The sequence below is a fragment of the Globicephala melas genome, chromosome 1 (assembly GCF_963455315.2).
Source record: "Globicephala melas chromosome 1, mGloMel1.2, whole genome shotgun sequence".
NCBI classification, from domain to species: domain Eukaryota; kingdom Metazoa; phylum Chordata; class Mammalia; order Artiodactyla; family Delphinidae; genus Globicephala; species Globicephala melas.
Window position 1 is genome coordinate 180,207,562 of NC_083314.1, and position 14,914 is coordinate 180,222,475.

Genomic DNA, 14,914 nt, shown 5'->3' on the forward strand with positions numbered 1-14,914 from the left:
CAAAACACTTTATGGTTTCAAATTCTTTTTTACCCCAAAGGAGATTCAAGAATCCGAGTATGGTTAAGTAGGGAGCAGTAATACAAAAAATCTTGTGTGTGTGTGTGTGTGTGTGTGTGTGTGTGTATGTTTTTCTTTGTGTGTGTTTTTACAAGCAGATGTACTTCCACATTTCTTGCACCCCTTTTTTGCTTTGGTAAGGCCAAGCCCCACAGGACACATCATACAAACGACCCCTGCCTTGAACTCACAGACTCAAGGGTTGAGGAATTTATTTACCCTCGCAGGATAACTATAAAGGTTTCCAACTGTCACATAGCATTAAAAATAACCCAACCCCCCCCCAAACCGTAAGACGCGAAATCCTGATACACTTAAATGCTTCCTTTGCTGCAGCTGTTCCTCAGATTCCTAATCGTGGACTCACTACAAGGACCAGAGCAACAGGATTCTCTTCATTTTGTTTAGAATAAAAAAAAATTTTAAGGGACATTTCAAAATAATAAAAAAAAAAAACTGAAATTCAAATTCTGAAAATATCTTGCCTTTTTTATTAATCATGTCATCTAACACCAATTAAAAAAACAAATATGTGAATATGATATAAAAATACGATCCCAGGATTAACACTTTGTTGCAGGCACAGTTATCTCACAGAATAAATGTTTGGAGGGCCAGGGAAAAGAGTTTATTTTTGTTTTTGCTTCTCTTAAAAAAAATCCACAGCAGTGCAAGTAGGATCAGGATGGGGCCGGCGGGGGGAAGAGTCTTAGCAGCAAAATGTCCAAGGTTCTCTAATCACAATCAAAACCAACGGATACTGGATTTAGGAAAAAAAAAAAAAAAAAAAAACAAAACAGGGATGAAGGGGATGCTGCCCAGACCCATTCGTCATCAATCACTAAAAGACTTCCGTAGCAAAAGCCCCAAATTGTGACATATGAAGGACGTGCTCTATTACACAAGCAATCATAAAACGTATCCCTCAAGCTTTTGACCACGTCTGTCACTTAAATATATGTACAGGAATTGGGCTACTCTTCTTATTCATGTCCCTTCCGGTCTCCACTGTTTGGTCGCTCTGGGTAGGCTCTTGGTGTATTTTGCCACTTCTGGCCTCCAACATGTGAACAGCATTTGCACCACCGATGCTGCTCCTGCCTGCCTCGCCGGCCTTGGCTGTTTCTCGCAGAGGGTGGGCAAGGGGGATGGTTTAATGATCATTGTTCTGTTTCTCTCTCATCCAGGCATGAATCTGTTCTTTCAGTTCTGGCACTGAGAAAAGAAAGGAAAGAATTAATACCCCAGATGGGAGGGCTCTTCCTGAGAGATGATGCTTGTAGTTCTGTATAAAAGGAAAGAAAAGGCAATTCATTCCCTCACTGAACTGAAGGCTGAAGAAGAAATAGGACATGAAAAGTAAGAACTGGAATTCTGTAGTGAAAAAGAGCAAAGAATGTTTTATGTCTTGTCCATTAAGTGTCAGAAACCATGTAGTGTCTGGATTTGTTACATTTCCCCCTTTTGACTACTCTCTGATACACGATTTTGGCCTCACTGCTCAGTACAGGTGCAGGCACTGCAGTTCGAGCCATGCCCTCCTCTACCTGGCTCCAGCATGCTCTCTGTCAGCGTCTGTCGGTTGAAGGGGTCCGTGGGGGAGTTCAGCAAGTGCCGCAGGATGATGGAGCGGTCCATGATGGTGCCAGAGGGCAGCCGCACGGGGTCAGTCATCAGGGTGTCCATCAGAGGGTCTACAGAGACAGAGCAAAGCAAACTCTGATCTAACAATAGAGCCTAAAACTGAAAAAGAAAACAGAGTCCCTCCTATCAGTGAAAAATATAACCATAGGAAACAGCAACCAAACGGCCCCTACCAGGCCCCCAAGTTTAGGAGGAAATCAGCATTAGATAAAGGCATACACTTCACCTTTTGTAGAGGGGAAGCACCCTTTTGTCAGCTACTGCTGGGAGGAAAGAACAGACAAAAAAGACAGCAGGACAGACAGGCCCTCCCGAGCTGTATGGCGAAGATGGCAGGCTAGAATCAACCTTTCCTCTTAGGACTACTCAGAATTCTTTGAAAACATGAGTCCCCACTTGTAAAGGCAAGATTGACCTTAGAATCTTCAGGGTTGTTATCTGGTTTGAAATCAGGCTGAGGACTTTTTTCTCTTGTAATTTATAATATGAACTAAAGGTAGATAAACAGAATTTCAATTTCTGACCAGTGTCTCAAAAAGCAATGAGAGGGGGCTTCCCTGGCGGTGCAGTGGTTAAGAATCTGCCTGCCAATGCAGGGGACACGGGTTTGAGCCCTGGTCCGGGAAGATCCCACATGCCGCGGAGCAACTAAGCCCTTGCGCCATAACTACTGAGCCTGTGCTCTAGAGCCCGCGAGCCACAACTACTGAGCCCACGTGCCACAACTACTGAAGCCCACGCACCTAGAGCCCATGCTCCGCAACAAGAGAAGCCACTGCAGTGAGAAGCCCACGCGCCACAACGAAGAGTAGCCCCCGCTCGCTGTAACTAGAGAAAGCCCACGCACAGCAACGAAGACCCGAGGCAGCCAAAAATAAAATAAATTAAATTAAAAAAAAAAAAGTAATGAGAGCACAGAATGTCCTCTTCTAATGTTACATGTTTCAAGTTAACTCAAATCAAAGAATTCCACGTGAAAAAAGCGGGCCCACTCGCCTCTGAACTCGTCTGGGGCGTCACTGTAGTCGATTTCTGCACGCGCGTTCTTGGCCACGATCTCCTCCACCTTCTCAGCCAGAAGTTTAAACTTCTCTATCGCTATTGTGGATTTGATCCCTGCCTTCCGCATCTTCAAAATAACTTCTTCAAACAATTCTTTGCTGTAGGATCTCTGAAAATGAGGAAAGACACCGTGAGACGTAAATATATTTTAAGTGGAAAAAAGCAAGCTGCAGAAAATACCCAAAGCATCATCTGTTTTCTAAAAAAGCCCTAAAATTCTAATGTACATATATAAATACTTTGACATGGCTATAAATACATAAAGACTGGGCTAATACGCACCAAACTGTACAAGGCCTCTGGAAAGGGCTTCAGGATTGAGGCAAATGCGGGGAATTTTAAAAAGTTTTAATTACTTTTATAGCAAACATCCATTTCTCTTAAAATTTAAATATTAAAAAGAGAAGGAAATATTAAAAAGAGAAGGACTGAAAGTCTACTTCAGTCCTTGCCAGGCACTGAGCCCTAGCAGCCTATGAGAGGAGGTGGAAATTTCAGTTCTTTTCCCTAAAGGTAAACATGGTGAAAACAACCCAATATAGTTCATAATCAACAAGCGCGTTCTCCCATTCCCTGTCAATCCTTATTTAAGATCTCTCAGTTCAACGCTGTTAAATGTCAGGGGCTCTGCTGACGGGAGCAGACAGGGTTTATGCCTGTGAGAGTGGGAGGGCTGGTCTACACAGCAAGCGCCCACCAAAGACCCAGGCAAGCCTGGGTTTCAATCCTGGCTTTACCATCTACCTGCTGTGTGGTCTTAGAGAAAGCTCTAACTCTCCTGAGCCCCAGTTTCCTCAGGTGTAAAATGGGGGTAGTAACACCTACCCCACAGGTGCCTAATTTATATAAATCACTGCCATTTCAAAATATCAAAGTATATCGTATTTTGCATTTACGGCAAAATCACTGAATGCTTGTCACTTTAGTGACAGTGATGCAAATGGAGGAGGGGAATGACTAAATCTGAAACTCTGAATGACAGGACCATAATCTGTGACCTGTGATTTCTAAACGAGGATTCACATGAACATCATGGGATGAACTCATCTCAATACTTGTGTTCCCTTAGAAGGCTGGAATGAAAGTCCTCAGTCTTTCTTCGGTTCTTTTTTAACTTCAGTTTCTAAATAAGTGCACATGCTCGCTTTCTCTCTCCACACACAGCCACGCCCCTTATTTAATCCATGCAACTCAGGGGAAAAGAGAGGAGAGGACAAAAAGCCAGCAGGGCACTTGGGCCTGGCAATAATCCTTTAAAATAATTTGAAAAGTTCAGAGAGCCTCGGTTATGGTTTTCTGAAACTAAATTACTACATTAGGTCAACAGATACTTGATTTGGTGTCTACTTATTATGAGCCAGGTAAGCTACAGTCCCCGTCCCTTTGGGAAGAGGCACAGGGGATAAATGGCCAAAGGGTTATGGTGAGATGTTGGAAGGGCAAAAACGCACAGGGTGGGTGCTGCTATCCACACTACTGAGACGATTCACCTTGAACTTCTCTGTGTAAACAAGTAGTCATTCTTAGCCCATTTACTATTCTCGAAAATATCACCCACTCTATTTCTCAAAAGATGATTGAGTTTTTAACCAACTGACTTCTGCCTGCTGTTAAGTCAACTTCTAAGATAGAGCAGTGGAGTGAGCATTATCAGAAATCAAAGGGTAGGGACTTCCCTGGTGGGGCAGTGGTTAAGAATCCGCCTGCCAATGCAAGGGACATGGGTTCGAGCCCTGGTCCGGGAAGATCCCACATGCTGCGGAGCAACTAAGCCCGTGTGCCACAACTACTGAGCCCACGAGCCACAACTGCTGAAGCCTGCGTGCCTAGAGCCCATGCTCCGCAACAAGAGAAGCCACCGCAATGAGAAACCTGCACACCGCAACAAAGAGTAGCCCCCGCTCGCCGCAACTAGAGAAAGCCTGTGAGTAGCAATCAAGACCCAGCACAGCCAAAAAAACAGAAATAAGAAATCAAAGGGTACTTATGATAAGAGGACATGGCACTCAGTTTCAAAGAGCAGTGGTGCCAATGAATCGACCAAATACAGATTACTGAGCTGCTGCTTCAAGTTCAGTGTGGATGGTGTCAGAGAGGAAGCAAAGATGTTGTGGGTTTTTTTGGCTGTGCTGGGTCTTGGTTGTTGTGTGCGGGCTTTCTCTGGTTGCGGCAAGTGGGGGCTATGCTTTGTTGTAGCGCACGGACTTACTGTGGTGGCTACTCTCGTTGTGGAGCACGGGCTCCAGGTGCGCGGGCTTCAGTAGTTGCAGCACATGGGGCCCAGAGCGCACGGGCTTCAGTAGTTGTGGCGCGTGGGCTCAGCAGTTGCAGTGTGCGAGCTCTAGAGCACACGGGCTCAGTAGTTGCGGCTTGTGGGCTCTAGAATGCGGGCTCAGTAGTTGTGGCGCCTGGGCTTAGTTGCTCCGCGGCATGTGGGATCTTCCCAGCCCAGGGCTTGAACCCATGTCCCCTGCATTGGCAGGCAGATTCTTTTTTTTTTTTTTTTGCAGTACGTGGGCCTCTCACTGTTGTGGCCTCTCCCATTGCGGAGCACAGGCTCCAGACGCGCAGGCTCAGCGGCCATGGCTCATGGGCCCAGCCACTCCGCGGCATGTGGGATCTTCCCGGACCGGGGCACGAACCCGTGTCCCCTGCATCGGCAGGCGGACTCTCAACCACTGCGCCACCAGGGAAGCCCGGCAGGCAGGTTCTTAACCACTGTGCCACCAGGGAAGCCCAGGCTGATTCTTAACTACTGGACCACCAGGGGAGTCCCAAGATGTTGTTCTTGACCTCAAGGACCTTACAGAATGGCTACAGAAATTAAACATAAAAATATCTGCAAATCATGTATCTGATAAAGGTCTAGTATCCAGAATATATAAAGAACTCACACAGAATATATAAAGAACAAAACAGAAAGAATCCAATTTAAAAAATGGATAGGGGCTTCCCTGGTGGCACAGTGGTTAAGAATCCACCTGCCGGGCTTCCCTGGTGGCGCAATGGTTGAGAGTCCGCCTGCCGATGCAGGGGACGTGGGTTCGTGCCCCGGTCTGGGAGGATCCCGCATGCCGCGGAGTAGCTGGGCCCGTGAGCCATGGCTGCTGAGCCTGCGCGTCCGGAGCCCGTGCTCCGCAACAGGAGAGGCCACAGCAGTGAGAGGCCTGCGTACCAAAAAAAAAAAAAAAGAATCCACCTGCCAATGGAGAGGACACAGGTTTGAGCCCTAGTCCAGGAAGATTCCCACATGCCGTGGAGCAACTAATAAGCCCATGCACCACAACTACTGAAGCCCGGGAGCCTAGAGCCCGTGCTCCGCAACAAGAGAAGCCACCGCAATGAGAAGCCCACACACTGCAACAAAAAGTAGCCCCCGCTTGACGCAACTAAAGAAAGTCCGCGTGCAGCAATGAAGACCTAATGCAGCCAAAAATAAATAAATAAGATAAAAAATGGATGAAGGGGAGTTCTCTGGTGGTCCAGTGGTTAGGACTCGTGCTTTCACTACCGAGGGTCTGGGTTGAATCCCTGGTCAGGGAACTAAAATCCCACAAAGCTGCTGGGTGCGGCCAAAGAAAAAGAAAAAGATGAAGGATCGAACAGACATTTCTTCAAAAAAGATATACAAATGGCCAGCAAGTACACGAAAAGATGTTCAACAGCATTTGTCATTAGGGAAATGCAAATCAAAACCACAGTGAAATACAACTTTACTCCCACTAGGGTGGCTATTTAAAAATAAAAAAACAAAACAGAAAATAGCAAGTGTTGGCGAGGATGTGGAGAAATTAGAACCTTCGTACACTGCTGGTGGGAATGTTAAACATAGAATTACCATATGACTCAGAAATTCTACTCCTAAGTATATCCCAAAGAATTGAAAATAGGTATTCAAACACTTTTACATGAATGTTCACAGGATACTATTTATAACAGCCAAAAGGTGGAAACAATTCAAATGTCCATCAATGGATGAATGAACAAACAAACCATGGTATAGCCATATAATGAAACATTAAGCCGTAAAAAGGAGTAAGGTACAGATACGTGATATAACATGAATGAACCTCGAAAGCATGCTACATGAAAGAAGCCAGACACAAAAGGTTATACACTGTATGATTCCATTTACATGAAATATTCAGAATAGGCTAATAGATAAATGTAAAAATAGGTAAAATAAAGACAGAAAGCAGTTCAGTGGTTGCCAGGAGCTGGGGTGAGGACGAAGGGACACTGACTGCTTAATGGGTACGGGATTTCCTTGTGGGGGTGATTAGAGGTGATGGTTGTACAATACTGTGAATGTACTAAATGCCACTGAATTACACACTTCAACATGGTTAATTTTATGTTATGTGAATTTCACCTCAAAAAAAAAAAAAAAAAAAAAAAAAAAGGAAGGCTGCAGGACTTCCCCGGTGGCGCAGTGGTTAAGAATCCGCCTGCCAATGCAGGGGACATGGGTTTGAGTCCTGGTCTGGGAAGATCCTACATGCTGTGGAGCAATGAAGCCCGTGTGCCACAACTACTCAGCCTGTGCTCTAGAGCCCGCGAGCCACAACTACTGAGCCCACATGCCACAACTACTGAAGCCCACGCGCCTAGAGCCCGTGCTCCGCAACAAGGGAAGCCACCGCAATGAGAAGCCCGCGCACTGCAACGAAGAGTAGCCCCCGCTCGCTGCAACTAGACAAAGCCTGCGTGCAGCAATGAAGACCCAACACAGCCAAATAAATAAATAAATAAATTTATTAAAAAAAAAAAAGGAACGCTGCATAGGAGAAGTGAGATTTCATATGGGCTCTTTTTTTTTTTTTTTTAATTTTTATGGTTGCGTCGGGTCTTAGTTGCGGCATGAGGGATCTTCGTTGAGGAATGCGGGATCTTTCACTGAGGCATGCGGGATCTTTCACTGCAGTGCGTGGGCTTCTCTTTAGTTGTGGTGTGCGGGTTCCAGAGCGCAAGGACTCTGTAGTTTGTGGCACGCGGGCTCTCTCGTTGAGGCACGCGAGTTCAGTTGTTGTGACGCACGAGCTTAGCTGCCCCGCGGCATGTGGGATCTTGGATCCCCAACCAGGGATTGAACCTGTGGTCCCTGCATTAGAAGGTGGATTCTTTACCGCTGGACCACCAGGGAAATCCCAAGATTTTTTTTTAAATTTTTTAAAAGTCTTTATTGAATTTGTTACAATATTGCTTCTGTTTTATGTTTTGGTTTTTTGGCCAGGAGCCATGTGGGATCTTAGCTCCCTGACCAGGGATCGAACCCACACCCCCTGCACTGGAAGACGAAGTCTTAATCACTGGACCACCAGGAAGTCCCCATTACGTGGGCTCTTTACTACTATTGTTGTTTAATGGAACATGGTGTGAACAGACAGCGTTCCATGAACAACAGATCTGCCGTCCATCTGCCCGGAAACCACAGGCAGACTTGGCCCTCAGTGCAGCTCACTGTGTCAGGCTAAGACCTCTCTCTCTCCTGGGCTCCAGGGACAACTGTCCTGTCACACTTCCTCTCTGACGAGGGGCTCTCTCCTCAGGCCTGTGAGTGTAAGGCTCAGGGCTCCTCGCGCTGGGGCCTTCTGTCACCTCTCCCGGGCACCTGTCTTCCGCCCGCTCTCGGTGCACAGGAGAGAAGGCTCTCAGTTTCTTCCCTTGCTCGGCTGCTGTTTTTTTCTCCTCTGTCTTCCCAGGAAAACAAGACATACCAGACGGAACCAGAGCGAAGCAAGAGCGCTGCTCCCAAGGGAGAAGATGAAATTCCACCACCTCCCTGGAGCCTTCTAGTCTTCCATCCTTCCACCCCCAGCGCCCCCAGCCCCTCTTCCGAAACAATCCAGTGGGCAGGCTCCTCATCAGCTTACAGCCCATATAAATGGAAAGTGTCCAACAATGAAGACAAACGCCACACTGTACAAGGCAGCAGAGAAACCACTGCAAGAGTGTTTTTCTCTCCACTGTGCCGCTGGCACTTGTGTGCCTGCTTCACGTGTCTGCAAGAACAGGGCTATTTAGACATTCGAGAAGACCCACGTGTCACTGTGCAGAAACCACTGCCTGTGACTCAAGCCACGTGCCACCACAGGCCACCACCTGTGCCACCACCACAGTCCATAGGCATTACCAGGCAGTGTGGACGTTTTGTTGGTCACCAAGGAAAGGCAGCTGGAAGCACTCGGAAACACTCCTTTGTCACCCACTTGGTTTGCACCGTCTCAGTGGGTGTGCTGTGCTCATGCACACTGCAAACTTTATGTTACGTGTTATAATCGCTTGCGACGTGGCAGCCACAGCAAGACCTACCAGGAGAAGAGGGAGCAGGCTAAACGACCCTTCTGAGTCCCTGACAGTGAAAGCAGAGGAGGCCCCGGGCACTCCTCACACCCAATCTCTGGCTGGGCCGGAGAGGCCCAGCTCCAGCCAGCCTGCTGCCCAAGCAGACGACCTGACCTTGCCTGGGGAGCGTTGCCATTTCCTGTCCCTCTTAAGGCTACCGCTTATCTTCCATTTCTCAATATGTGCGGCATCATACAGTCGTAGGCTAGAGAATCATTTTAGCATCTACCCAAAGTAACTGCAAACACCTAACCTGCTCTTTTAACGCGACCTTTTATGGAAAAACTGCTTTAGACATATGTGGTTTTTTCCATTGCAGGTGCTTTGTCAAGACCACATCTCTTGCTTTATCCAAAAGTACCCATGTATGAGAATTATGTCTCAATAAAGCTGTTATTGAAAAATAAAAAGTACCTACAATTCCCCTATTTTGACCTTTGGATGAGATATAAGTAAAGAACCTTCTGGAATGCCTAGTGATGGTTACCCTGAGATGTGAGTTAATACTTGGATAAATAATGTGAACAAAGATGCGGAGACTGAAACGGACATGGCACTTTGGGGGCATTTTAAGTGGAGAGCAGAGAAGCTGAGAACATGGGCTCAGGGCCAGACTGCCAGGTGGGAGTCCTGCCTCTGCCTCACATCAACTGTGCAGCTCGTTAACCTCCGTGTGCCTCCCTGAAAAGCAAGGAATCCAACTAAACCTCAATCGTAGGATCCTGTGAGGATTACAAGTGAAAACATGAAAAGTGGCTAAAACTTGATGTGTGGTTAATAACATCAGTTATTATAACGCTGAAGATGCTGCAGGACACAGGACCGTGGAGGGAGGGGAAGCCCTTCATGAGATACTGAAAAATTAAACATCGAGGCCGGACAGGGGCCGCTTGGACTAAATTGGTAGCTGTGGAAATGAAAACCACAAAATGGATACGATCAGAGGGACGCAAGGCATAAAGGAGGGAAGAATGTAAAGATAACGTACACGGTTTGAAACCTGGAACCACAGAAATAATGGCAGCACTGAAGCTGTTATTAAATCTCCTTCTTGGGAAGAAGATTTGGATTCCCTGCGAAAACCAGGCTCTTTCTGGAAATGTAACCGATTTGTCGAGTGAGGCCCTTAGTAAGATGGGTACAAACTCAACTGGAGACGGATCTGAGAGCCAAATCTGCTCTTTACGCCCAAAGGAAAACAACTGAGTCACATCCATTTACACCAGACAAGTTCCCCTTGCTACTGTGGCCATTATTTCTATTTACATACTAAAAACTTCTCAAACCATGTTTTGAAAAGTGTCACCTTCCTTGATTTCAAGTGGGGAAAATCCAAGAACAGATGGATATGTAATCGCGCAGGGTCTGCCGGGAAATCCACAGGGAAGCAAACTCAAGTCACCCACCTCAGGAGCCTGAACTCCAGGCTCCCTCTGAAACTGTTCCCTTGGGCACTAACCTGGTCGTCAGCAATGGCTTTAGCGAACCGGGCACAGTCCAGCTGCAAGTAAATATCCGTCAGTTGGTCCAACAGCTTCTTTGGTTCAAAGCCATATTTCTCAGGGTTTTCCACTTTCAGGTCACGGCACTTAGGACCACAGAGTTGCTGAAGATTAAAGTTCAGCATCGCAGCCAATCGGGGTCCAAGTTCCTAGGAAATCACAGGATAATAGGACAATTCATGCTGTTGAGACAAGCAAGAAGGACCCAAAACTCCCATTTCAGTGGAGGAACAGGAATTGGCAGGCTCAATCTTCAAAGAATCCCTTATATGTGCTATATCATACGCTGAAGAAGGACACTCCATTCAAACTTTTCTTTACTCTCCGTTTCTAATCCAGTAATTCTAATACTTCATAGAATGTTGCATGCTGATGGAATATTTATAAATACCAAAAAGGCAACATTTTCATTAAATTCATGCTTTTATTATAAAAACAAGGATCACTTCGAATTTGTTAATAGGTAAAAGAGGGAAACTATTCATAATTCCATCATCATCACACGTGTCATGAAAGTTTCTGGAGTATGCTCTTTCAGCCATCATTTTATGCATTATTTTTCTATAAATTTCAAGTCCCTGACAGTTCAGGCAATATGCACTATTCTTATTTATTTATCAGATGCAAAGAGTGAAGAAATATAAAAGAGGTAGAAGATAAAATTTATGTCTTGAATAGTTTTAAATCTAGCCAGTGAGACAAGACAAACTTAAATGAAACAACTAAAAACTAATTATGAAATAATACGCTATAACCCCACAAGGTGACACAGTACCTACTACAGGTGGGCATACATTGCTTTAAGCAAACCTGAAATAGGAAAACCTGGCTTATAGAGTATTAAACACTGGCCATAAAAAATGAGCTGTGAAAGCTTCTCTTTAAGTAACAAGGTTTTCATTAAATTTCATGACTGGATTTATACAAATTCAACTTAAATTTGTCTTCTAAAGGACCTGCTTTTGCACAAAGTAAAAAGTACTCCTGTATTTAATTGTTAAGAAACTGTGAGGTAAAGGAGGGATAAGAATAGGATATAATTGGTAATTTTTTTTTTCCTGAAGTGGGAGAGTTTTGTGTTAACCAGCAAAGAAGGTGAAAACAGTGCAGCAAAGGAAAAGGAACGATCAAAGCAGGCACAGGCAAAGGCTGGGGGGCAGAAGACTGTGACCCAGGTGTATGGAGAGCTCAGATCAAAGAGTAGGTCTTGAAAAACATTAATTTTAATTGACATGAAAATAATAGACTTAGCTTTCAATAATGTCCTTTACAAAAAATGAAGAATTTAGAACTAAAAATAGGCTTTATGATAATTTAGTCTCAAGCAATTTTTATAGTTTCTGACCTTCTGAACAATCAAAGAGCACTGCCATCGGAGTAGTTGAACACAAAATAAAACATGACTTAGAGCAGGGATTGGCAAACTGCTAGCTGCAAGACATATCTGGCCTGATGCCTCACTTCATGGAGTTTTATTGGAACACAGCAACAGCACAGCTAGCAGCTGCAACAGAGGCCATGTGGCCTACAGTGCCTAAACTATTTACTGTCTGGCCTTTATAGAAAAAGTTTAAAGAAGTCCATTTGCAAACCTTTAAGGGAAGCAAGTGTCTGAAGTACCTTATCTAAATGAGTTGAGTGTTCTTACGCTTTCACTGATGCACTGTTTTGCTTCATGTTCTGCTGCTCTTGCACTGAAATCTATTTATGAAGAGACATGAAATGTAAAGGGGACAGAGGAGGGGGCTCATCTCTTGAGTTGCACGTAGGACAGGGTGTAGTGATAATGATGGAGGTGAGAGTAAACAGGGAAACTGGAGGAGACGTGTAGTAAAATTATATCCCACTGTAAACTTGTCTCCATGTGGGCAAGTCACTACCAAATCTCAGGCCCCTTTCTTGCCTTCCTCACTATCCTGGCCCCGGCCCCACCGTAAGACTTCTAAACTCTGTGTGTGTGTTTGCGTGCGTGTGTGTGTGTGTGTGTGTGTGTGTGTGTTGCGGGGGATTGTTGAAGAGAAGCAGAGATCTTCATTTATGCCCCTCAGTTTCGATTTCAGAAACGGGATCCCGGTCTCATCAATCAAGTCATGGCCAAACAATCTGGCTACCTTTGCCCTATCATAAACCCTAATTACGGCTCTCATTAACCTTTGGTTTCCTGAGTGTAACAAACCTACAGTGAAGAGAACCAAAGATCTTATACACTATCAATTATTTCTACTTAATATAGTCTCATTTCCAATTGATGTCACCTACACTTTTCCTATAAATAAAATACTGGAGTCGACGATGACAAAAATACGTCACAGCTTCAACATTAATAATCCAATGTGCTGTCTCAGCAGAAAGTGATATAAGTTATCTTGGAAGTGACCTTTCGCAGACTTCAGACTATCGATAGAATGTTGTGTGTATCGATTAGCATAACTGGGAACAAAATCAGTAACAGAATCTCACCGATCGGTGACTGTGGTGCTGAAACACCCAGGATTTCAACAACTACTCTATTTAGTTATAAGTGATAGACTCTGAATGTGGAATCCAACAGACAAAACAAATACCCCCAAGGTTCTACTCACAGGTCTGAGGAATGGCTTCTGGACCTGCTTGGTGAGGATATGGAACATGTCCACGGTTTCTGTCGCCAGGGCAAGATACGAGCGTGAAACGCGCTCATCCTGAGCGAGCTGGGACTGGCGGGCCTGCTGCTGATCCTGGGGAACAGTGAACAGATGCCAGACACATCTCAGTACAGTCAGCAGCTCAGCAAACGCCAAGCGTGAAGGAAAAATACAGTCAGCTCATAACTGGGGAAGTGCAGAATACAGCCAACATACTTAGGGAATGATACAACAACCTGTACAGCAAACCTCCCAGATAACTGGGGTTTATTCCTTTTGCCATCGGATGTCTTAGGGCTTTGAATAAGGGGACCTTGGCACGTGACTTAACTTACATGAGACTCAGTTTCCTCAATGATAAAACAACTCACCATCAGCTTCTATGCAGGACGCAATAAGTGATTCTTACATCCTGCCTGATACACGTGCTAATAAAGGATATTCACCTTCCTCAATAACAACGTCTGCGTAGTCATCGTTATTTTGAAAACCACAGGCGTGCTGCACTATCACACTGGCCTATAGGTTTCGCCACAACACCAAGGGCCTGTAGATTGCTCAGCTTTTGAATTTTGTCTCTCCACATCGGTTAGGCTGTCAGCCTCTACAACTGTCAGCATGCTTGCCTCTGGTGCCATCCTCCTCCTTCTACTCTGCCATAGGCTGGGAAACAAGACAATAAAGTGTATTTGACTCATGGGTAAAATAAGGTGGAATCTACTGAAGGCTCTGTGATAGACCAAATACAGAAACATCAGTACGGGCTTAAATTCCTACATCTGCTCAGAGGCCTGTTTACTTTACCTTGGGGGAGGGGAAACAGCTAGAACAGCTGATGTAGCCACACGAGTGCCCCCTGGGTAAGTGCCCGGTGGAGATCCTGCACCAGTGCTGGGTGACCTGCCCACCGCCCTTCGGTCAGGAACGAAAGGCTGAAGCAGGGAGGATGGAGGGAGAGCAAGGTGAGAACCACCTCAGTGTGTGTGTGGGTGTCACATTCATTCATCAATCGTGTGATCCAGCCCCTTCCACAGGCCAGGCCTCCTTTAGGTCCTGGAGATGAAGCACAGAACGTGACCAAGAAGGCTCCCTACCTCATGGAATTTAGACGCTAGTTAGGGAGATAAGCAATAAACAGACACCCACCCAGATACGGATAAGTCCCATAACGATGAAGAAAAATAAAGCCAGGCTGGGGTGGCGGCAGGGTAAGAGTGTGCTGGGGCTGGGGTGCTAGTCTGGAAAGGGTGGTCAGGGAAGGCCTCTCTGAGGAGGTAACATTTAAGCAGGTATCTGAAGGAAGTGAGTCAGCAAGATCCAGGGGAAAAGCACTCAGGGCTCAGGGAACAGCAAGTGCAAAGGCCCTGCTGTTCGGTGGAAGATCAAGGAGGCGAGTGGGGGCAGGGTAGCATGAACGAAGGGGAAGGGCAGGGCCGAGACTGCAGTGCCCTCCAGGCCCAGAGTGTGAGAATTCGGGAAGCCTGGAAGGTCTCTGAGCAGGGCAGGGATGAGAGGCTGACAGATTTTAACACCATCCTGCTGGAATGCACATGGGCAAGGGTGGAGGCTGAAACCAAATGGGGGGCTACTCCGGTAATGCAGGTTAAGAGACGGTAGTGAGCTGGAGGTGGGGGAAGAGGTCAGATAACAAACATACTTTAGGACAGAGCCCAGGGG

At 45.9% G+C, this 14,914-nt stretch overlaps 1 protein-coding gene across 3 annotated transcripts in view; it reads right to left on the reverse strand.

The window, feature by feature from the left end:
• Positions 1-834: 834 nt before the first annotated feature.
• UBE4B (ubiquitination factor E4B) overlaps positions 835-14,914 on the reverse strand; it is a 110,301-nt gene continuing 96,221 nt past the window's right edge. For all 3 annotated transcript variants that reach the window (XM_030879009.2, XM_060283291.1, XM_030879001.2), the window contains 5 exons: positions 13,196-13,330; positions 10,571-10,762; positions 2,701-2,875; positions 1,608-1,754; positions 835-1,275 (listed from right to left, as the gene is read on the reverse strand). In XM_030879009.2, coding sequence (XP_030734869.1) covers positions 1,214-1,275; positions 1,608-1,754; positions 2,701-2,875; positions 10,571-10,762; positions 13,196-13,330 — 711 coding nt within the window. In that variant the 3' untranslated portion in view covers positions 835-1,213. The remainder of the gene's footprint in view (positions 1,276-1,607; positions 1,755-2,700; positions 2,876-10,570; positions 10,763-13,195; positions 13,331-14,914) is intronic.